The sequence below is a fragment of the Neofelis nebulosa genome, chromosome 9 (assembly GCF_028018385.1).
Source record: "Neofelis nebulosa isolate mNeoNeb1 chromosome 9, mNeoNeb1.pri, whole genome shotgun sequence".
NCBI lineage: Eukaryota > Metazoa > Chordata > Mammalia > Carnivora > Felidae > Neofelis > Neofelis nebulosa.
Genome location: NC_080790.1, coordinates 123,645,153 through 123,669,721, shown reverse-complemented (window position 1 = coordinate 123,669,721; position 24,569 = coordinate 123,645,153). Strand labels below are relative to the sequence as shown.

Below are 24,569 nucleotides of genomic sequence, written 5' to 3'. Positions count from 1 at the left end.
TTACTTGGTATCATGGGCAGGAAGGGGCAAATGTGTCTTAAGAATGTTTCTTGTTCTTTCTGGTTTTCCTCATGTGAATGAGAAGAGCAAGATGATATTAAAAGCCATAACAGCTGAAGTCAACAGGGAGATGGTCTGTTCTCAAAAAGAAAAGAAATGGCAACGATTTTTAGCTACCTCCAGACCCTTTCCCTTCCTTGCTTCTCTATCTTTAAGGCAACCTTTGCTCCTGTGCAGCCTCTGGGTCTCAGTTGACTAAGATGTAAAGTGGGGACTAAAAATGGGTACCTCGCAGAGATCTTTCAAGGATTCAAGGACATAATAAAATGCTTATTATGTAGTAGATCTTCAACCAAAGTAAGAAATCACCTCCGTTGGTCAGTGTATACACTTTTTCACATCATAGGCTGTTGCAAATCAAGTATTGTTGCCTCAGTACATGTAAAGAGGAATTTAAAATGATTATATCAAGAGATACTCAAAAAGCTTTTTATGTAATTCATCAGCCACTTCAAATAAAAATGAAGAAAAGATAGGAATTGAAGGAAACCGTTTAGAGATGATAAGTATCAATTACCAAAAGCTGACAGCAGACATGTTGACATGCGGAAGGGGAAGGTGTCACCATGAGGGCCAGGCAGAGATGGCAGCCATGTTGCTGTGCAGCCAAGGGGAGGACTGTGGTGAGAACTGATTCCTGCCGCCTCAACCCCCCCCCCGGGAGGAGCTCAGTCCCTTTGAAAGTGCAGCCTGGGAATCTGCATCTTAGCACACACCTCAAGTTCTTATTTTGCATGCCTACTTTGAGAGCAGCTTTTCTCCTGACACCCTTACATCACCCCGATACAACTGTCCCTTTCTCAATATCACACCTTTGCACTTGGCCCTCTTCCTGGGATGCCTAGCCACCCTCTGTGCCTGGAAAATTCCAACTGAAGGGGGAAATTGCCATTCATATTTAGGCAGACCGTATCCGTCTCCTCATCTTTGTTGTTACATCCAGCCTTCATTCCTTTGTCCCCTGACTCACTCATTCACGAACAATTCTTAGGTTATTCTGCCCGTGGTGTATTTGCACGTCTGTCTCCTTGCTGACAAAGACTGTGTGTTACTCATCTTTCATTTCCTGATGACTAACTTGGAGCCCAGAACAAATCAGACATCATCAGACTGTGTCGATTACTTGAATGAGTGCACCCAGGTGGGTGTATGTGTGAGGTTGCTACCCCCATTTTGTTTTCTCTCCCATTGAATTATGCTTTTCCATTCTCCTGAAGATAGTACCCATCTTCATACATTTTTGGCGTATGGTGATGGGGGGGGGGTGTCTTTCGGATCAGACGTATTTTTGTAATTTTATATTGGTTTTAGGTTTAGAAATGTTGTACTTGCATTTCACAATTATAAATGCATAAAATTAATGAATACTGCCACAACAAGATAGATATAAATGCAGTGGGCTAGATCATGTGCACAGATAGATTTAGATAGGGATTACAACTGAATGGATGCTTTATTGTTCACTCTATTGAATTAGAGTCTAAACACATCAGTCATAAATACCAAACAGAGCAAATCTATAAGTCAGAGGCTCTGTCAACTTAATCAGAGAAGATACAAATGAGCATTTCTCCTCCAAAGAAGATAGAAGATGTGCATACTTCAGTTTTAAGTTTATACTTTAAGTTTTAAAACCCAACTAGGTTTTAGTGATGCCTTGAGGCTTGGAAAGGTCTGCCTATGATTCTGCTTCTGTTCTGTAAATGCATTTGAACTTTGTAAAGCAGGTAAACAGGAGTATGGGGAATACTGCTGACAGAAAGCAGTGACATACCAAAATGTGGTTGGAAAGAGAAGTTCTCGTGGAGAAAGTTATGATGTGCTACTCACAGCTCCCTTCATGAATGAAGGACTTTGGGTGGATACCCCGTAGTGTGATTATAAGAGCAGAGGGTAGTCCTATTTTTTTATTTTTTGAGGCACCTTCATACTGTTTTCCACAGTGGCTGTATGAGTTCGCATTGCCACCAATAATACACGAGGGTTCCTTTTTCTCCACATCCTCACCAACACTTGTTGTTTCTTGTGTTTTTGATTTTAGCCATTCTGACAGGTGTAAAGTGATACCTTATTGTGGGTTTGATTTGCATTTCCCTGATGATGAGTGATGTGGAGTATCTTTGTACGTGTCTGTGTGTCTTCTTTGGAAAAATGGATAAAGAGGTTGTGGAAGTGTATGTGTGTGTGGGGGGGGTATAAAACGTATATGTATATAAAATGGAATATTACTCAGCCATAAAAAAGAATGAGATCTTGCCATTTGCAACAACATGGATAGATCTAGAAGGTGTAATGCTAAGTGAAATAAATTATCTGAAGAAAGACAAATACCATATGATTTCACTCATGTGGAACTTAAGAAACAAAACAGAAAAAAAGAGACCACCAACAAAAACACTTCCTGAATACAGAGAACAAACCACTGGTTACCAGAGACGAGGTGGTGGTGGGGATGGATGAAATAGATAAAGGGGATTAAGAGTACACTTATCTTGGTGAACAGTGAGAAATGTATAGAATTGTTGAATTATTATGTTGTATACCTGAAACTAATATAATACTATATACTTCAATTTTTAATTAAAAAAATTGTTTTGTAAAGAATGAAAGACTTACTCCCCTAGTGACCAGAATTACTGCTGGTAGACAACTCTTGGTTGACAGCCCCCTTTGGGATCATTTTTCCTTCCGAGCTGCTTCATCCAAGGTCATCCAGTAGCTATTCAATACAGGGGTGTGAGAGTCACCCCAGCTTCAGAGCTTCCCGTGGGGTTGCCTTAAGTCTTCATTTCCCATGCATGACCAAGTTCCCCTTCCACCCACTCTTTCCCTTCCCTTCCCTCACCTGTCTTTTCCTTTCCCTCCCATAGATGTTGACCCCAGAAGCGCCTCCTAGTTCATCTCCTGCCTGTCAGTCTCTGTCTCAGAGTCCAATTCTCAAGGAACACAGTCTGCCACATTTCCATTGGCTTGTCTTCCATTTGTCCACTGGAGACAAGTGGATTTGAGTATGTGGCATGCCCCTCCCCTGCACGTGCACGTATCATTGCCTGTGGACCCTCTGTGTACCAACTAATTGGGGTCACCACTTGTTGCCTGCTGATGATAAGTAAACTCTAAAAACTTCATCCTTGGGCACTCATTCATTCACAGGCATTTGCTCTTCTTTGGGCTGTGGGCATCACCATGCATAGCTCTCGCCTGGGGGAGCTCACTGTGCATCACAAAAGTGACTGTAGCTTTTGCTGGACCAGCCAGAGGAGAGAGCGAGGGTCAGAAGTGCCCACCACCATGCTCCTCAAGGCCCTCCAGGGCAGGATGGGTTTAATTCTGAAAGCCCTTGCCTTTAGCAAGCATCCCCAGGGTGGGAACGACGCTTTCAGCTAGGGCTGTAGCAACGATAGGATCCTGAGGGGCTCAAACTGGAAAATGCCTTTCTAAATGTTTCAGTGTAGTGCTTTTAATGGAAGGAAGTGCTTTAGTTAAGCTCTGCAGTGTTGATAATGATGATAATGATTTCGTCGTATTTGTATATACAGCTTTACCTCTTCCAAAGTGCTTTCCCACTTAGTACCTAGGTGTCTGGTTGGGCTTGGAGGCACTTAGCAAGGTATTATTGGATGGATGCCTATGCTGTGCAGGAAAGAGCCCCAGCATCCTGGCTCTGCACCTTCAGGAACTTGACTGAGTCCCACCTTCAGTGTCTTGTCTGTAAAATGGGGGTAATAACACCTACATTGCTGTTTCCGTGACATATTCTTTCATTCATGAGCATTTACTGAGCAGTTGTTCTTTTGTGCTAAGTACCGAGCCAGGCGTTAAGTATTTAGAAAGAAATACTCTTCTTTCAGGAAGCTCACAGCTTAAAAGGCAACTTTCACATATTAAAAAGTTATAAAATAATGTTATATATACTTGGAAGAGGAGAATGAAGACATGGCAGAGGGAAGAAGTCACTGAATCTGCTTTAAGGAAAGACACCCCTGGACCAACTTAAGAGGGTGCCTCACCAAAGAAATGATACCCACATTTCTCTTTGGCCTCACTGTCTAGAAATACACACACACACACACACACACACACACACACACACGCATGCACACATTGTATAACTAAATAGATTACATGCTGGGAAATGAGTTGGGAACAAAGAAATAGAGTAGAGAGGGAAAGAAAAGAGGAAGGAGAAAGTGTGAATCCCAGTGCCACTACTTAGCAGCTGTGAATCCTGAGCGTTCTGAGTTTGTTTCTTATCTGTATAATGGGAATTTTAGTGCTCACTTCATGAGATTATCTTAAGAAATTAAATGATATAATGTCTGTGCCAGGGGAATGGTTGTCTTTTATTAAATGGCAGAGCTGAGCTGGGACATAGCCATGGTGGGTGGTGTCGGGGTTGGGGAAAGATAGAAGTTGTAACTTCCAAATGTAAGTTAAATGGAAGAAGAATTTGCCCAATAGAATGAAGAGGGTCTATTGTAGATAGTGGTTCTTAAACTCACAAAATGTCTCCCTGAGTAATCGGATAAGACATGCCTCCTCCTGGCATCTATCCGTGCAGATATCGGTGAGAGAGGTCAGAGTCAGTTAATGATTCTGGCCAGCATCACGAGGGTGGACAAAATCATTTCAACACAAGAACACTTAGTAGACCAGTGGTCAGAATAAAGGCTGGGGTTTTTAGAAGGTCTACCCGTGGTTATTTCTTTTTTTTTTTTTTTTTAATTTTTTTTTCAACGTTTTTTTATTTATTTTTGGGACAGAGAGAGACAGAGCATGAACGGGGAAGAGGCAGAGAGAGAGGGAGACAGACACACAGAATTGGAAACAGGCTCCAGGCTCCGAGCCATCAGCCCGGAGCCTGACGCGGGGCTCGAACTCACAGACCGCGAGATCGTGACCTGGCTGAAGTCGGACGCTTAACCGACTGCGCCACCCAGGCGCCCCAACCCGTGGTTATTTCTAAAATAAGAGCTGGAGAGTGACAGGTCTGTCACTACCAAAACCTGCCTTAAAAGTGAAAAGGGTCTCAGAATGCAGAAGGGCCACCCTGTTGTGAACAGTCCCATTGCCACATTAGGAATGTCGCCTCCTTCCTGGCCACAGAGTTCAGAGTGTATGTTTGAGGAGGGCAGCGAGGTAGGGAGAGTACCATAAGTCACAACTCATAAAGACTGGAGAACTGATTTCATTGGTCTCAAGGGTTGGCTAGACATTTTAAAGTTCACCAGGTTACTCTAGTCTGAAACCATGGCTAAGAACCATCCAACTGAGAGACCTTGAGAATCCAGGGTCATGGAATATAATCATTTGGAAGATAAGCACGAGGGCTTGTTCTGGCCACTTAACCTAGAACCTCAGTTGGGAATTTGTTCCCACTGTATCATCAAATAGACACAGCTTTGGTTATGCTAATGGAAATCGAGTTTGGAAGGCAGAGTCCAAAGAAGACAGAGCCCTATTTGCCAACACGGTTTCCTTCCTTTAGATATTGAGGTAGACAATCTGTATGCTATTCATGAATGTGTAGACGCCATTTAACAAATGGCAAAAATGACCCAGGCACATTTTAAAATATTGTTTAATTTATCGTAACAATCATTCCTCTTAGTGGTGTTGGTACCACTGTGAAGAGTAAAGACCCCTCAGCCATCATCTGTCTCCTGGGAAATAGGTGTTCATGAGCCTTCTCTTCATCAGTGAAACCTCAAGGAGCCCAGTACTTCTGCTTGTGAAATCTGATTTTTATCAGAATAAACATTGTTTGAGCTTCTTTCTAGAGCAGTTTTTAATTCCAATGGCTTTGAACCACTGGGCAAAACATTCTAAAAGGGTGGGGATTGTTGGGTATATGGCAACCACACAGTTTTTGTTTTTGTTTTTTTTAAGTGGAAGTATTAAAAGACCCGGTTTTTAGAGGGAGACTTGACTTTGTAACGAGTGAAAATGTGGTTTAATAAGGTTATAAACCAAATCGAGCCTTAAGATTAAAGAAGGCTTGTTTTGTTTTGGAAAATAGCTTAGAGACAATGAACGTTTTTAGAAATGAAGAAAAGCTAAGATAGTCTGCATTTTACTTTATTCTGCCTTCCCACATCATTTATGACTTGGACATCTGATGAAGAGAGAACTTCTAGCGAAACCTCTAAATTCAGATACACTTAATAAGGGATCTCATTCTATTCTTTTGTGTTGTCTTTGCTTTCTACAGCAAAACTTGTGAAGATGTGGGATGTAAGGTTTTTCCAGGAGATCAGTGGCTGGCTCAAAGTGTATCCATCCACTGTATTACTATGCAGGTGTAGTAATCTAAGCTGGGAGCAATTTGCTCAATAAATTATACTTTTATAATCTCATTTCTCACCTCTTAAGGGTATTAAACAGTGCTTTTGCCTTAGCTCTCAATGGTGAGGAAAACCATACTCAGTACCTAGAAGCAATGTTGTAAAGAGAAGAGCATGGACTGAATTCGTGTTTGAATCCTGCACTTTGCCACTTTCTTTCATTTTTTTAAAAATGTTCATTTATTTTTTAGAGAGAGAGAGCAGGGGAGGGGCAGAGAGAGAGAGAGGGAGTCATAGGATCCAGCGCAGGCTCTGTGCTGACAGCGGCCAGCCTGGTGTGGGGCTCAAACTCAGGAACTGAACTGTTATATTATGACCTGAGTCGAAGTCGGACGCTCAAGTGACTGAGCCACCCAGGTGACCCTGGACTCTGCCCCTTTCTAAGCTAACCTGAGCCTGTGTTTCCTCATCTGTCAAAGGAGGACAGTGATACCAAAATTGGAGGGTTGTCTTGGGGATTTACCAAGGATTACATAAAATAACACAACACGTGTACAGCGTCTAATTTTGTATCTGGTACATGGTTGGTGCTTGGTACATTGCAGCTATTATTGTATTTTATGTTATATGTCTACTGGTGTTTTGCACTTAGAAAGCACTTTTATACAGATCTCTCCTGTAACTTTCAAGACACTCCAGTGAGGAAGCATCATTACATGCCAGGAAATGAAGGCTCACCCAACTGAACAGGGTCACAGGCTACTTGAAGAAAGAAATCCATGGAACAGAGTTACCAGTGACTGGTACTGTGTTCTCATGATGGATTGAGAGGTGGTTGTGACAGGGAGCGGGCAGCAGAACTGGGAGGAACTATGCCCTCTGAGATCAGGTGGAGTATGCCATGAGCTAAGTCCAGTGTTGGTCACTGCCTGAAAGTATATAACCATTGTTCCAAATTGTAATTGGAGAAAAGAAAAGAAAAACACCTGTTCCCACCCCCTTATTCCATTAAGTACACTCACTGTCTAAATGGGACAAGACTCAAACAGGAAAAAGGTCATTCATCTTTTTCTAGCTGTAAGAAATTTTATAATCTGAATTGGAGGAATAAGGACAAAGATTAAAGGAAAGATAAGGTCGGGGGTGATTTTGTTATTTCTTAAATGGGCTTTTTGAGTCCCACTTTTAATTTTTTAGAACAAACTTTTGTTTCTTAACATGTTTTTGTTTATAATGTCTTACGAATAAGGTTGTGCTATGGAGAGGATTTTATTCAAATTCAGCTATGCCAGACATAGAAGAATAACATTATATAAAAATGTACCCAGATGATTATGATATTTAGCATGACAACAGGTGTCTGGTTTCATTTTCTGGACAGTTAAGGTTTGAAAGCTTCCTCCCCCCCTTCTTTCTTTAAAAATAAGTGTACGATGAGTTCGAGCCCCGCGTCGGGCTCTGGGCTGATGGCTCAGAGCCTGGAGCCTGCTTCCGATTCTGTGTCTCCCTCTCTCTCTGCCCCTCCCCTGTTCATGCTCTGTCTCTCTCTGTCTCAAAAATAAATTAAAAAATAAAAATTAAAAAAAAAGTGTACGATGGCATTTTAGAATCAGATGTTGATACCTGAAAGAAACCTTGCTTGGTTTTGATTGGGCTTGTGTTGAATCTATAGATCAGTTTGGTGAAAATCAACATCGTAACAGTATTGAGTCTTTTGGCCCAGGAATATGGGGTTGTCTCTCTGTCTGTATGGGTCTACTTTCATTTGTTTTATCATCCACGTGTTGTGCTCAGTATGCAGGATCCCTGCATCTTTTGGTGGATTTATACCTGAATGTTTCATTTTTCCATGCTATTTAAATGGCACCATTTTTTAAATTTCATATTCTAATTGTTCATTGTTCATATATGGAAATATAACTAACTCTCGTATGTTAAAAATTATTGCACTTGGTAACACAAAAAACAAAGACAAAAAGATCTCAGTTGGATAAAATAGTAACTTATTTCAAGCAAACAGGGCTATTGAGTGAAAGAGGGATTAGACAAGACAAATGGATAAGAAAGGACAAACGTGTGTGTGTGTGTGTGCGCACAGACACACTGCAACATTGCACAGCCATAAAAAAGGATGAGATCTTGCCATTTGCAACAACATGGGTAGACCTAGACAGTACTACTCTAAGTGAAGTAAGTCAGACTGAGAAAGATAAATACCATATGATTCCACTCACATGTCGATTCTTTAAAAAAAAACAAACAGACTAATAAACAAAAAGAATAATCAGTCCTATAAATACAGAGAATAAACCGATGGCTACTAGAGAGAAGGGAGTGGAGGGAGGGACAAAATGAGTGGAGAGTGGGAGATATAGGCTTCCAGTTGTGGAATGAATAAGTCACGGGAATACAATAAAATAGAGATTATGGTCAATGATACTGTAATAGTGCCGTATGGTGATAGATGGTAGCTACACTTATGGTGAGCATAGTATATAATATATAGAGAAGTTGAATCACTGTGTTGTACACCTGAAACCAAAGTAACATTGTGTGTCAACTGTTCTCAAATTAAAAAAAGAAAAAAGTTGTATGGAAACCAATTTGACAATAAACTTCATATATTGAAAAAAAAAAGAAAAGAAAAGAAAAAAGTTGATTAGGCTCACCCAGGCCAAGTACTTAGCAAAGTACCCACTACATACCCAAAACGTTAGTTCCGTGTTGCCTTCTCACATTCTGTGTTGCTCTGAAAGCCAGGCTCTAATCCATGAGTGGAGGTTATGGCAGTTAGAATTATGTGATGGTTAAGATGTTAAGACTTGGTTTTAAGCAGACCTGGGTTTGGATCCTGGCTCTACCATGCACTAGCCGTGTGCTCTTGAGTATCTCTCTCACCCTCTCTGCTCTTCAGTTTCCTACACTATAAAGTGGGGATAATTGATCCAAGATAGGGTGCTGACTTTACCAGAGTACAGTTCCTGGCACCTAGCAAATGCTCAGTGAGCATTAGCTACTCTCATTGTTGCTTTGTTGTTTTTGTTGTTGTTGTTGTCATGTTGCAAGGAGGAAGATGCTGGAGAAGCCTAAGTAAGAAAGGCCTTTCTAACAATGCTTGTCCAATAATAGACTAGGTTGAATGTGGGGTAGTGAGCCTCCCATCACAGAATAATGGACCACCGTTATCTAGGCTGTCCCAAGGGAAGTCAGGCTTCCCAGAGAGTTTCCCCTGTGTCAAAGTACTGATTCCCCCATGGCATCAGAAGCAAGTGGCGGTAGTGGTGCCAGTCTCCCTGGTCACCTAAGACATTTGACCCACAGACACCAAGAGCTTGGAGGAGTAGACAGAAATGGCATCCACGAAAAAATGAACACAGACCAGACTTATCTTTCCATCAGCTGCAGTTTATGATTGCACATTGAATTCAATTGCTTTCCTTAGGAGTCTGGTGTTGAGACCCATCCTCTCCAGCCCAGTGCCATCCATTCTGGCTTTCCCCAGGAGTGCAGACAGACCAGCCGCCTTCCTAGTGTACGCTAATTAATTTATCTCATGCTTGTGATTTTACGGTGCTTAAGTGCTGGAGCATTTCTGTTTGTTCTTCTCCCTGCAAAGCACCTCACGTTACATAAAGACCATGAATCTCCATTGCAAACGCCGTCTGTCTTGGGCTAGGGAACAGCCCGCCGGCAGCCTGTTGTCTTGCTGGCTCTGCCTCTTACAGCCAAAGTAACACATCCATTAATTTATCCTTAATGACATTTTGACATTCCAATCAGTTCATCAGATGTGCCTTATGCAAGCCTTCTCCCGCACGGCCGGGCCAGGGTGCCAGGCCACTCTTGACGCATAATGCATGAAACCAGTGCAGTGCACGGTACCCCCTGACAGACACATCGCGTGCTTCTCACAGCCCTGGCTCCCCGAGTGATCCACACTGATGCCTTCAGCAGTGTTTTCCTCTGTGCTTCCAGCTTGCTGTGCTTAGGGGAAGCGGGTCAGTTCAAAGAGAGATGTCCTGGCTCAGAAACATACATGCAACTGTGCTATCTGAGGAGAAGTGATAGCGTATCAAACCCCTGCCACACTCAAAGGATTAGAGAAGCTTTAGTTCCACCAGTTCAGGTGCAAGGAAGACCTAACATCCTGAATTTCATTACCCTGCTGCTACTTAAAAATAATGATTGCAAAGACATTCTGATAACAATGGTATCAAAGAAGAAATGAAAATTATCCTTAATGCCCTCCATATAACACGTTAGCATAGACACGCTTCCTCACAGTGGTAATCACAGGGTACACAGTTTCATTCTCTGGGTTTGTTTTGTTTTGTTTTTTTTTTTTTTGAACTAAATGTAAGCCAGTTAGCATTCTTCAATGTTGTTACATAGTTTTCATTTTTAATGGCACTCTGTCATTTTAATAGCTGCATAATATTCCATCTGGGGGATGCACCATCATTTACTGAAGCAATCCCCTATTGGTAGACATTTATGAGGCTGTGACTGATGGTTTGCAATTGAAGAGAAGCTGCAGAACAGGCTAACGGGGAGAACAGGACTCTGCAGGCTAAAGAATCGGGGCTCCATTCCCTCCCGGTCCCTTTACCTGTTTTATGAGTTTGGGATTAACCTCTGGGCCTCTGACTCCTCACCTATAAAACAAAAGAAATAATCACTCCCTTGTCATGCTGCTGAGGGTTACAAGTGTTTTCAAGGTATTGAGCACATGCTGGTATTTCCTACATGTTACACGTTATATTCACCTGTCTGTACCAGTGGTTGTAGATCAGGGGCAGTACTGCCCTCCCCAGCCTCCCTCCTGGGGACATTTGACAGTGCCTAAAGACATTTTTTTATTTGTCACACCTGGGAATGAGAGGCATTCCTGGAAGGTGGTGGGTACAAGCCACGGAACCAGATAAACATCCTGCCGCGCACAGGACAGCCCATGCGGCAAAGAACTCTCCGGCCCCACATGTCAATCGTGCTGAGATCAAGAACCCCTGCCATACACACAGCTGTTTTCCAATGTCGTCCACGTAATACATGGATTTTTATTATTATTTCATTAGGATAAAGCCCCAAGAAAATGAGAATGCTTGAGTAAAGAGTATATTGTGCTCACAGGCAGTTCTAGGAGAAATGAGCTGGGGTTGGGGATGGGAATAAGGTTTGAGGTGACTGATGGAGAATAGACAGCAGGTAAGTAGTATGTGCTCCACAGTGGGGCCGGAGATGACATTCCATAGACCAGTTCTCCAAGTATAGTTCCAGCATCTCCTAGGAACTTGGAAATGCAGATTCTCAGATCCTAAACTCAGATTCACCAAATCAGAAACTCTGAGCGTGGAGCCTAATCATCCCTGTTTTCAACATGCTGTCTAGGTGATTCTGGCGCACCCTCAGGTTTGAGAATCTCCGTCGTGCACCATCTGTAGAGAAAGGCCCCTCCTGTAGAATAATAAGAAGGACCTGTTCCAGTACAGACACTTGGTGCAGAAATAGATTAAAAGTGTCAGGTCTAAGTCATGGGGATGCTCAAATATGGGATAGAGCAACAATAAAGGAGTTAAACGTATTACTCATTCATTCATTCATTTAGTCAGTAAACATTTTTAAAGCTTTTACAACGTTGTGCCAAGTGCTGAACTAGGTGCTAGGGAAAAGTGAACTAATGGATGTTATGGAAGCCGTTATAATGAAGGATGGTGAGAACAGCAGGAAGATGACTAGGAGATGAAATGTAGGTAAAGTATGTCCCATCAGGGAGAGATCAGAAAAGGCCTCCTGGAAGACATAGTGCTCGAGACGGAACTTAAAGGGCTTGTGATCTGCTTATACGTTAATTCAGCAGGTGCTTGTGCCAGCAACTGCGTGAGGCCCTGGGGAGTGGGAAGCGCCCGAGGCCAGCATGGCCCCTGCTGGTGTGGTCACAGTCTAACAGGGGAGATGACCCTGGGTGCTGGCCATCCAGCAGGCCATGGTGGTTTCTGGAGGTAGCCAAAGGCCTATAGTGGGGTGGGGGGGGGGAGAAAGAGAGGGCCCTGGGTCAAGGTCTGAGAAGAGGTGTGGGCACAGGGATGTGGAGTACAAAAGGTGGTTCAGTGAACTAGGGAAGGAATAGCTGCAGAGCCTCAGGAAGGAGGAGAGATGGTTTAGAAGAGTTTAGTAAAGTCTGAAGGCTTTGTGGTCATCCATCCATCCATCCATGTATAGGCTGGTTGGGTAGAACAGGCAGCCCAACCCAGGGCATCCAAGAGGGCATGGACAGGAGACATAGTTCAGCTCAGCCTCAGCTCAGAGGAGAACATCCCCATCTAGGGACCTGCCTCTCTGGGAAGAGGCTGCCTGGAGACATGACGAGTCCCTGTCACTGGAGTTGACAATCAGGACCTGCATGTCCACTTGTTGGGGGATGTTGCAAGGGACCTTCCAGCCATGGTGGGAGAGTGTCTGGAGAGCCCCAAAGGCCATTCCAGCCCAGAGAATCCAAGACTCTGTAACCTGTAATGAGGGTCAGAACAGGACCGGGAGCAAAACATCTGCCCGAGAGTCTGGCTTGGTTTGTGGTTGTGTAAGCAAGGTATGGATGGAGTAGGGCAGGGTGCCGGGAGAAAAAGTAGTCATTTTGGTTCCCTGGAGTGTTCATCTCGGGGAGAAGATCAAACACAAAATTAAGGTAAAAATAAAGCAGGGGAAACGCATGCGGACTGCCAGTGTGAAGAAGGGAGAGAAAAAGAACTGGCATTTGCGGAGTGTTTGTTACGTACCAAAGACCATGCCAGGAATGTACACTTACTATTTCTAATCATTGTAGTCACTCTCTGAACAAGGGCCTATCAAATACCATTTTACAGAGAAGGAAACTGAGTCTGATAGTCTCAGAGGCGGAGACGCAAGTAGGATTCAGCAGCTTGTTAGAATCAGGTTAGTCTGGAGCCACAGTCCATTTCCACAGAAGCAACAGCAGAGGGCTGTTCGCTTTGCCCAGACGTTCAGAGCTCAGTGGCCTGAAAGCTCTTCGGGAACTCAGCACTGTCTCAGCCAAAGATTCTGTCCTCACTTTCCTATGAGGCAGTTACTCCCTTCTCGTTGTTTATTATGTAACAAACACTTAACACAGAGCTTATCTGGTAGGTGACACATCCTGTCGTAAGTTCATTAGTATTTGTAAGTTAGTAGCTATTGCAAACAGTTGTCATAAGCATTCACTGTAAGTACCCCCTATTTTAAAGATAAGGAAACTGAGTTGTAAAGAAGCTAAGTAACTGTCCAAGGCCACATAGCTAGTAAATACTGGAGCTGGGACTTGAACCAAGGCACTCTTGGCTCCAGAGCCCATGCTGTTCCCTCTGGGTTCTGCTGCAGGGTCCAAGAGATAGTGTGGCCATGTGGGCAGTGGGAAGAGGGCCTAGCATCTGTCTTAGGCCTTCTTCTGCACTGGTTCCCCTGCCAGCCCGCTAGACGATGGTTAGACTAAATCTGACTCTGTCCTTTGTGAAAAGAGCATAATACGTAGGAGAGCCACCTAGGCAAGAAAGGGAGAGGGGCAGCCACAAGGAAGAGAGAAGCAGAGGCAGACAGGTAGAGTCATACACATGGAGAGCAAGACAGCAGAGAGATGGAGGTGACAGGCAGTGGCTGGGATCCTTCAGTCTTTCAAATTGTGATGGCATCTGCTGTGGTTATTTCTATAACTTCGCCATTCCAGTGGAAACACATAGAAGCCCCAGGCTAGGGTGATGGGGGTGGAGGAGGAAGGACCCACCAGCTATGTTCTAGAATAGGCACCCAACAGAAGTAATGGGCTGACCCAATGTGCATTGCCTGCAGGATGTGAGCAGATGTGTGAGCTTTCTGCCTGCACGTGTGTGCATATGTATGTGAGTGCGTGTTTGCCTGGAAAGGAAGGGACCCAGCTGAGAAAGCTTTGGGACAAGGGTGGATACATATAGGTCCTTGGCTAAGCATGACACAGCAAGGAATCTTAGAGAACATTCAGAAGCCTGACTGCCTGAGTTTGAATCCCAGCTCTGTCTCCTAAAGCCTGGGTGACTTTCCATGAATTTCTTCCAATCTCTCTGCCTCTCCTTCTCATCTGTGAAATGGGGATGTGTTTACCAATCTCCTACAGTATTTAGGAGAATTAAAGGAGCTAACACATTGTGTTTGTAATAGCCTTAATAGTGCCTAGCATGGAATAAGTGCTGTTTACATGTTTATTAAATAAATGAAATGGATTTGGGATTTACTATTTCATGGATCTTGTATTCATTTCCTAGAGCTCCATAACAAAATACCACCAACTGGATGGCTGGGGGGGAAAAAGAAAACAAACGGACTTAGTCTCTCACAGTTCCAAAGGGTAGAAGTCTGAAATCCATATGTCACAGGGTCATTCTCCCTCTGGAACTCTGGGTAGAATCCTTCCTTGCTTCTTCCAAGTTTCTGGTGGCTGCTGGCAATCCTTGGCTTCTAGTTGCCTCACTCCGTTCTCTGCCTCTGTCATCACATGCCTTCTCCCTGTGTGTCTCCATCCAAATTTCCCTTTTCTTATAAGGATACCAGACCAGTTGGAGTAGAGCCCACTCTGATGACTTCATCTTAACTTGATTACATCTTTAAAGACCTCATTTCCAAGTAAGGTCATTCACAGGTACCAAAGGTTAGGACTTTAACATATATTTTAGGGGGACACCCTGCAACCAGTAACAGTCATTTAAATAGCATCTGTTATTGCCTTGGTTCTAAGATGCCAACTACCCCTGTAGAGAAATCAATACCCAGTAAGGGGAAAGGGCATGTCTCTGGTAACAAGAAGATATTTGGACCCCTGAGGCTGGCAGCCAAGTCACTTGCTTCCTGCTCCTCCACTTCCACAGGTGAAGGATGATAGGGACTCCTCACTGATTCAGACCAGCTAAGGAGTGGGTTCTCAAACATCCGGGTCTTTAAACTCCAGCATGCGTTAGAACTGCCCGCAGAGATTATTAATCATCCAGAGTTTCTGATTCGTAGGTCAGGGGTGGGGCCAGGGAAATTGCATTTCTAATATGTTCCCAGGTGAAGCTGATGCTGCTGGTCCAGAGACAACCCTGTTCTACATCAGTGGTGCTCAAGCTCGGTGGCACATTTATAATCACCTGGAGAGCTTCTGAAAACCCACACGCCCAGGCTGCACCCCAGACCAATTAAACTAGAATCTCACCAATAATTTTTGAAGCTCCCCAAACGATTCGTGCAGCCAAGGTCGAGCAGCACTGCTCTAGAATACATCAAAGAACGTTTTTAGAGAAAAGGCATTCTTCAGAGCATCTGCTCTAAAGGATTCATGTTTCATAAACAATGAGGCCATTTAAATTAACATGGCTACTCCTTATCTTTAAAAGATTACCAGAGAGCATGTATTGAGTGCTTACTGTGTACGATTCTCTGGGAAAAATGCTTTGCTAGCCACATACCATTTAATTTTGCAGCCACTTTTTGGGAAAGTACTACTGTTACCTAATTTTCAGACAGGAGGAAACTGACATGCCGACGGATGAGTACTTGTAAGAGCTCACACAGCTAGTCTGAGATGGCGCCAGGTTTTGATGCCAGGCTGTCTGGCACCAAAGCCAGTGTGTTAACTGCTTTGCCATTCTGCCTCCTGATGTAAGAGAAAGTGGTGTGTTCTCCTTTGAATTCTGCACATACCCATATCCTCATTTATACTACCAACTCTAATGTGGTAAAGCCCAGCCTCTGCCTCAGGTACAGTAGTTCTGAGTTAGTGAGGTTTGGATTAATGAGGTTTTGCTGCATTCATAAGGGACTAAAATCATATGTGCCATGGACTGAATTTGCACTTCTAATTTCATTCTGAAAAGAGAGGTGGAGGAATGTTGGAACAGGTGCACTGGCAGGTAGAAAGCAGGGTTTGGGTCCTGTGGCTTCTGCCATTGTGCTGTGTGCCTTGGCTAAGCCCCTCCCCTGTCCAGGCCTGCTTCTTCTTGAAGAAATTGAGAGGCTGGTACCGTTCCCTTACAGTTCTGATGCATCACTTTAATTAGAGATCTGATTATGTCAGCACAGAAGCACACTGGCTTCAAAGGGTACAGTGCTGCCTTTTAATAGGAGTAGAGTCTCAGCTCTGTATTTTCTTTGTCTACCTCCTATGGGCTGAGGATTTCTCTCTGGCTCCAGTGTTCTATCTAATCTTTGTGGCTTCCCAGGAAACTGTCTAGAGATACCAACAGAGGATGAGCCCTATGTGGACAAGAAAGAGTGCCTTAACCATGCCTCCCCAGGAGCATGGGCATAGCTCTTCACATTTAGGGAAAAATCCTAGGTGGAGGCCCCAACACTCTCCCCCCATTGGCTGGAGCCTCCTGTTCCCAGCCCAGAAAAGATTCAAGGGTTTTTCAGGATCCAGATGGTCAGTTCCCTACCACCTCTATTCCAAGTGGCTTCTCAGTCTCTACTGGAACTTTGCCAACGAGGGGCCATGCGTTACTTCCAAAAGCCCAAACAGGGCAAGGGTCATGCCTGGCTTTTTACATCATGATCTCTTTCTAACAGCCACTGGCACAAAGTAAGGGCTCATTAAATATTTTTCCAACAAATTAATGTGCAAAGAGGAAGAAACTACTAACTTTGGGAAGGAGACGAGTAGGGGACATTTGAGTTGAGACTTAAAAGGTGTAGAGAAGGTTACCAAAGAATTAAAAATGGGAAGGACAGTCAGGCATTAGGTGCTTCCAAAAGAGACCCAAGCAATTGTACTTTGTTCTTTCTTCCTTGTTTCAAGCCAACCTGGTTCTAATTCTGCCCCTGGGGCCACAACAGAGCCAGACAGTCAGATGTGTGAAGAGGGCATTCCTGAATATTCCTTCTCCTTGAAAAATAATCCCCATTGTTTCAGACATTTCTTCTCTCAGAGCATGATTTCAGAACCCTTCACAGCCCCACATTCCTCTCCCTTGAGTCATTCCACCTGCCACTACCCCTTATAAAGAGTGGTGCTCAGAATAAATCATAGGACTCACGGTCCATCATGGGCACATCCCCTGCCACCTACCCTCACTCAGCTAACAAGCAAAGGTCAGAAAGACCTCAGAGTGATCTGTTAGAAGAAAGAATGCCAAGAGCTATGGTCACATCACATTGTCCCCGCCTGTCAGAAACAGTAAACTTCGGATTGCTATGTCTTAAAATGTTCTTTGGCTCTAGAAATGTCCCTGCAGAGGAATAGATAGGCTTATGAGTGCTCTCTTTTTACCAGCTTCTGGTACCCCCTACTGGTGAAATTGTGTGACCCAGTTGGCAAGAATCTCAACAACTAGAGAAAAAAATTCCAAGTTTCATAAGTCACAAGTACTTGAATCTTGAAGGATCTGAAGATTCCATAAGTTATGTGACTCTCCCATGTATCATATAACTATTTTATGTGATTAAAAAAAAAACATTTTATAGCTATGGCTATACTGTGGGCTTTGAGGGAAAAAAATCTGACTTCTGTGAGCATTCCATTAATTCTGCAAACATCCCAAGAATTCTGTGACAACTACCGGAAGAAAATGCTAAGTTGTCAGCCAGAAATATTCATAAGTAGAAATATTTCAGGTCACAAACTAATTTTGTGCAAGTTTTTCTTCCTCTTTCCTTGTATGTATCTTTTTTTAAAGTGGTTATAATTTGCAGTCGGAGTAGGATGGCAATCTCTTCTGCACTTCAAATTGTAGACTTTTAAATATAAATTTGTACAACAAATTTATTGAGCACTGGCTGTGTGCCAGACACTCAGCAAGAAATCAGAGTAGGTGCGAGAAGTCGAAAACCCTTCACCCAAGAGGCTCTTGCCCTAGTGGGTGGGAGAGTTGGATCCCTGCAATTCAACTAGACAGGTGCTTAGCTGGCATGGCAATGAGGCCTTCCTTGATCTGAGAAGGTTCAGACCAACCATTGGTGTTTCTTAGCTCCATGCATTTCTTCTCCCTGGCTTTCATCACTTTCGTGATTTTATAGCTGTGTCTGTATTTATCTGTTTAGCACCTGTCTTTGCCGTTAGTCTCCATGCTCTGTGAAGGTCAGGGTCATGTCTGGCTTTTGTCACTGTGATCTTACCTCTAGCAGAAGCCGGTACATGTAGGTGCTCAATAAATATTTGTTCAGTGAATGAGTCAACCAAGAAGAGAAAATCACAAATCTATGTAGAGGAGCAAGAGAAACCTTCAAGGAGATGTGACATTTGAATGACACTGAGCCTTGAAGGATGGAGAGGAGGGGCCAGTGGAGAAGAATGGGGACATATTAAGGAATGTATAGTATTGAGGAATGGTTGGGGGGTGAAGATGAGGTGGCTGGTGTTCCCTAAGAGAAGGTGTGTATGGAAGATAAGGCTGAGTTGAAGCCTAGAGCCATAGCCTACGGGTCTTTCATGCCCTACTCATAGGCTTGGATTTCCCCCCTTCTCTTAAGGAAAAACAGGGAGGGGGGGTCTGAGTTAACTCAATGGCTATAGGAATAAAATGATTTTTCCTGTTTTACCAAGATGGTTTTTTAATTCTTAAATTTTGAATTCTGATAGAATATAGATCCCAAAACTATAGTTTTATGTTTTCTTTCTTTCCACATCCCTTCCTTCTATTTCTACTTTGTAGCTGTGTTTTCCAGCTGCTAAAACACCTGTCTGTACATTTTTAAATTATTATGTAGCCTCATCATCGTGAACACATAGTGTCAACCATGGGCTAAATACTTAGGATACCATACTCCTGAGTTTTTACAACTCAGTTGGTTGTCGAGTTTTTAAATACCTATGTTTCATAGAAGTTCAATTTTTCATTTTTCATCCAGGTTTTCAGAGCTACCCAAACATTTCTATAAAAGGCCATTTTTCACAGGTGCAGCAAGGCCTTTTTTTATTATTATTATTCCTTTGGAAATGAATGACTTGTGCCCAAGACAACTCTCTCCATATTATTTTACCCCTAATGGAATGGGATTGGTTGGGAGTTATGCCCCTATGGAAATATCAAAGCCCCTTATACACACTCACTTATAGTTTTAAAGTTAACTTTCTTATTGGATTTCCTTTTATTTCCTGCCAGGGCAATGTGAGCAGAGCTTAGATAGAGGCAAAGGATCTGCTGTATATCTTTTCAAATTTATGATTAAGAAGGTCACATATACATTTTTAAACACACTCCTTTTTGATAATAAATGAAGAATAAAATTTCAAAATGTCATCAGCAGTAGACCCACTCATTTTTCCTTCGTTGGCACTCCCCCTGGCCCCTGTCTGACTGCCAACACTGATCCAGTACTTCCTTTCTGGTTGTTTTTCTGTCTACCAGGAATAGTTTGACTCCTGGAACAGAATGCCTGTGGCTAGAGCATTATATACAAAAGACGCATTCCTATTCCTGAGAGCCCCTCTTTTCTCAAGCCAATGGGGGAAAAACGGAAAAGAAAGGAAAAAAGGGAGGGAGGGAGAGAAGAAAGAAAGGATGGAAAGAGGGAAAGAAAGGAAGGAAAATAAAGGGAAGGAAGGGAGGGAATGAAAGGGAAGGGAAGGAGAGGAGGAGAGGAGGGAAGGAGGAAAGATGGGAGGGAAGGAAGGGAGGGAGGGAGGGAAAGAGAGAAGGAGGGAGGGAGGGTATGTGGGTTCCATTTTAGGCTGCATTTGTCTTCAGATTGTGGCCAAAATGGGGGAGATAAAATTCTCTTCTTGGCGGGGGTTTCCTGGATCCAGATTCCTTTGCCTCGTTCTCCACTGAGCTCTCTGCTTCCAGAGCTGGCGCTACCTGGACTCCATGCCTCTGGCTTCCAGTTGGGTTGAGCAAATGAGACCCACTGTTCATTGGTCAGGGGGAGAGAAGAGGATGTAGCCAGGGTGTTGATGCCTCTTGTTCCTGCCATGTGAGGATCAACTGAGTTCCTCGAGAGAAGGCTGCTGCTTCTGAGCTGGTGGTCTTATCTTCACAACTCTCTCCTTCAGGGTGCCAGTGACTGCTTCCTCTGCTTGTCCCTCTGGACACGTGGGTGGCCAACAACTCACCTGTCACTATGGTGGACCTTAGGTTCCCCTTCACCCTTCTTACTTTTGTCAGTAGTCCTTTTGCATATAAAGTCTCCCCAAATCATTCTCACTTGAGTATGCCATCTGTCATTCTTCCGTGCAGTCCACATCTAGATCCAGGGATCCATGGGAAGGGTGTTACTCCCCATACTATCAAACTAGAATCCATCCTAGATGAACTCCCCTAAAATACTTCTGTGTCTAGGTTTTATCTTTTCACTTCATACCTCCTCTGATAGGGAGATCATTCCTCTTGAAATTGCATATTTCATGACCAGGCAGGCTCAATTTTGGAAAAATTTTTCCTGAATTTGACTCCTCTGGGAGATCTGTTGTTTCCATGTTGATATAGGAGTGATTAAGATTGAAGTTGAAACCAAGTCCTATGGAAAATGGAGCAAGAGACCTGGGATAATTTACCCCCAAGATATTTAATGTGTCCATCGCTTTCCTTATCACAGGAACATAATAGCTATATTTAGAATTGGAAATGTGGGGAAATCTCAGAGGGACTGCATTGGTTTTTTAGAATGTTTGAAAAACTGTCATATGCAAGAGGGGTTAGTAATATTTTTGTACTTCTAATGATCTAAGAACAACCGGTTAAAATTTAAGAGAAGTAGGTTTCAAATCCATATGAAGGACTTTTTAAACCTTCAGCTGCCTGGGGAGGCGTCCAAATCTCTACCACTTGATATCCAGAGATTTCACAGTGGGTCTCTTGAAGGGGGATTTGGACATTAGAATGTGGTTGGACCAGCAGGGATGATATAAAAACAAGGATGCAGCTGTCACGTGTTGAATGTTCACTGTGTGCCAGGTGCTGTATTCCATGTGTTTCACATATGATCTCAGTTAATCATCACAGCCCTAGGAGCTTGGTCCCATTGTTGACTGATGTACTCAGAGGACGAGTTCAGAACTTAAAGAGCTTAAAGAACGGGCCCTGCATCATGCAGCTGGCAGGTGGCAGAGATAGTATATGAACCCAGGTCTTCCTGAATCCAAAACCAATGGTTTTAACATCCAGTAGATGGTGTCATAATGACCTTGGGAACTAGGTGGCCATGCACAGGCCTAACCCTGTCCTACCTCCATGAGCTGGGGCCTCTGCATGCTTTTATCCGCTCTCAAAATGATTCTAATTTCCATCACAGTTTGGAAATCACTGATTTAAACTAGTATTATTATAAATGCCCATCTGGTTCTGAAGGTCTTTCATTCCTATGAATGATCGTCAGGCATCAAGTTCAGCTTTAAATTTTCTCCTTTCGAGCTACAGGAGTAACTAACCCTCACCCTCACCCTTCACCAACCACAAGTCTCTACTTCAGTTGTCCATTGTTTGGCATGTTATTTTATTACCTTAGTCCCTGAGACAGGTCAGACTCCATTTTGAATCTCATTCAGAGCCATGAGAACAGAAAGGGCCAATCAGCTTCTTCCCCACTTCAAAAGGAGAGCAAGGAATCATCATGTAAGTCTCATTGATTTCCGATTTTAAGCTCAAGTAAAGAACATACCTATTGTTGGAGATGATCCAGAATAAGCCTCATATTTCCGAGTAAATGAAAGCCATTAATGGTTTCAGGAGGATTTAGGCTTATTCCACCTTGACATTGGAGGACCGATCTTGACTCTCTGTTCCTGGAGAATGAACCAGGTTTGGGGGTTGAGGATGATGGGTAGGGCGGAAGAACAATCTGATCTTTCCAATGCTTTAATGCAGCTGGAACCATCTGACTGTGATTTTTTCCCCTTGCACATGTCCCAAAGGAAGCTGGCCAAGAAGCAGAAGGAGACACAGAGTGGAGCCCAGAGGGAGATGGGGCCTGTGGCCTCAGCCGACAAACCCACCACCAAGCTCAGCGCCAGTCACAACGATGAAGGCTTCTCCTCTAGCTCTCAGGATGTTAATGGATTCAGTAAGTTGACCCAGCTAAGGGGAAGGGAACATCCATGGTTCAGCTTGACCCTGGTACCTCTGCTGTGGACCCCTCACAGTGGTCAGATGCTGAAGGGTATGGGTTCGGGATGCTTCCTTGGATGTTCCAAGGATGAATGTTCTCCCTGGCAAGGACTTGGGGCAGCCCATCTTGAGGGAAAAGGAGGTTTTAAGAATATTCCCCCAAAGCAAATGGAAATGGGGCAAGCCATCTTAACTGCTTGTGGAAATAAATAGATACAGGTTAAAACTAATAGTAGTTTAAAAAAAAAAAAAAAAGAGGACATAGTTATGCCCATAAGGAGAAAAACATGCCGCATTGAAATGAGTGTCTTACAGCTTTCAAAACAGTGTTTCATAAAAACCATGTTAGGTAGGTGTGCCACTAATTGCCATCTCTGTTTTGAGTGCTTAGGAAACTGAGGCTCAGAAAAGCAACTTCTGCAGTGTCCCAAGGCTGATGAGTATACCTATCCAAACCTGGAACCCATGTCTCCCAAGCCTGGCCAGGTCCAAATTATAGCCAGTGTTCCAAGGGGCCTTTAGTCAAGAGCACCTGAACCCTCATGCAGAATTGATACAGGGTCCCAAGCCTATAGAAGTGGCTAAGATTTCAGAGTTAAATCTTATCCAAAGGAAAATCTCAAGACTGGTAACCTAAAACTAACTTTTGTTCTCATCTCTCTTTAAGACAATTATTTTTCCTAGATTTAATAGAAATGCTAGATTCCTCAGCCTCTGCTCCAGATTAGGGAATTCAGGAAATCTACAGGAATGTGAGCGTAGACAAATGAATGTCCTCCACACAGTGTGTGGCAAATGGAAGAAACCATAATTTGTAAAAATCACTTAGATATGATCAGTTGGGGGGGGGTTCTATGAGAAAATGAAGAAAGAAAGGAAACAAATATTTATAGACCATCTTCGTCCTCACCATGGCCCCGTGAGATACTGCATATGATTGTTCCCATTTTATAAGTAAGGTAGCCAAGGTTCAGTGCATGCGGCTGACCTTCTCAGAGTTACGTAGCTAATTCCTGATGGATCCATGTTCTGAGGGTAACTTAGACCCATGATTGCTCATCTTAAGTATAGCACAGAACTCCTCTGAGAAAGTTTTCATAATACACATATGTAGGCCCTACACCTTACTGACTAAATCACAATCTCCTGAGGGAAGAGAGGTAGGGAGATGAGGGGAGGGGTAAGGTGGGATGTGGGTTTTGTAAAAGCCACTTAGATGGTTCTTATAGGCACGCTGATTAAGAACACTGAACCTTGAGGGAAGCAATAGCCATTTTCAAATATTGACATGCCGCCTTGGGAAGGAGATTAGTTTTAAACCTATAAAAAGGTTGAGAAAATAGTAAAATGAATCTTCCTTTACCTTGTACCTAGACTCACCAATTATTCACATTTGCAATATTTGTACACACACACTCTCTCACTCCATACTATATATTATATATGTATACATATATAAAAATATCCTGTATATATATACTTATATAAGATTATCTAAAAATTTTATAAAATTTTCGGAACCATTTAGAAGTAGGTTGCAGACATCATGACACTCTACTTCCAGAGAATTCCTAAGAACTAGGAAAACTCTTCAACGTAACCACTATAAAATTATCTGACCCAAGAAATGTAACCTTATTTCAGTATGGAATATACCAGCGTATAGTTAAATTTCCTCAGTGGTCCTAAAATATTTATTGTTGTTGTTGTTGTTGCTGCTGCTTTAATCCAGGGTCCACTCAGGTACTCACATTATACTTGGTCATCATGTCTCTCCATCACTTTTCATCTAGAACAGCCAGCCCTCCCTCCTTTTTTTTTCTTTCAGGGCATCGACACATTTTAAGTCTAAGCCAGTTGTCTCCTAGAATGTGGCACAATCCAGATTTATCTGATTTTCTTCACCATGATTGCACTCAGGTTAACATGTTGCCAAAAATTCAACATAGGTGGCATCATGTCCTTCCCTTTGCATCATCTCAACAGACAAATGCTATCACTTTGCCCGTTATTGGCAATGCTAAGTCTGCACACTTCTTAAGATTGTGTAATGGCTTTAAAGAGAAAGTCTAACAGCACATACTGATTATTTCATGAGCAAATATTTAACTTGCATTTTCCTCAGAGAGCAGAGCAAGTGTGCAGTCTGCCTACCCACGAAGCCAGCTCTTTTTCCTTTCTCAACCCAGAT

The 24,569-nt window shown here is 43.1% G+C and overlaps 1 protein-coding gene across 16 annotated transcripts in view; it reads left to right on the top strand.

Annotated features, from left to right (window-relative positions):
* The window catches only part of PTPRT (protein tyrosine phosphatase receptor type T), a 1,082,577-nt gene that overhangs the window by 918,725 nt on the left and 139,283 nt on the right, over nt 1-24,569 (top strand). For 10 of the 16 annotated variants that reach the window (XM_058685649.1, XM_058685643.1, XM_058685647.1 and 7 more), the window contains one exon: nt 22,186-22,334. In XM_058685649.1, the coding sequence (XP_058541632.1) occupies nt 22,186-22,334 (149 nt within the window). Of the gene's footprint in view, nt 1-22,178; nt 22,335-24,569 lie in introns of all 16 variants that reach the window. The other 6 variants (XM_058685639.1, XM_058685636.1, XM_058685640.1 and 3 more) reach the window with 1 other exon arrangement.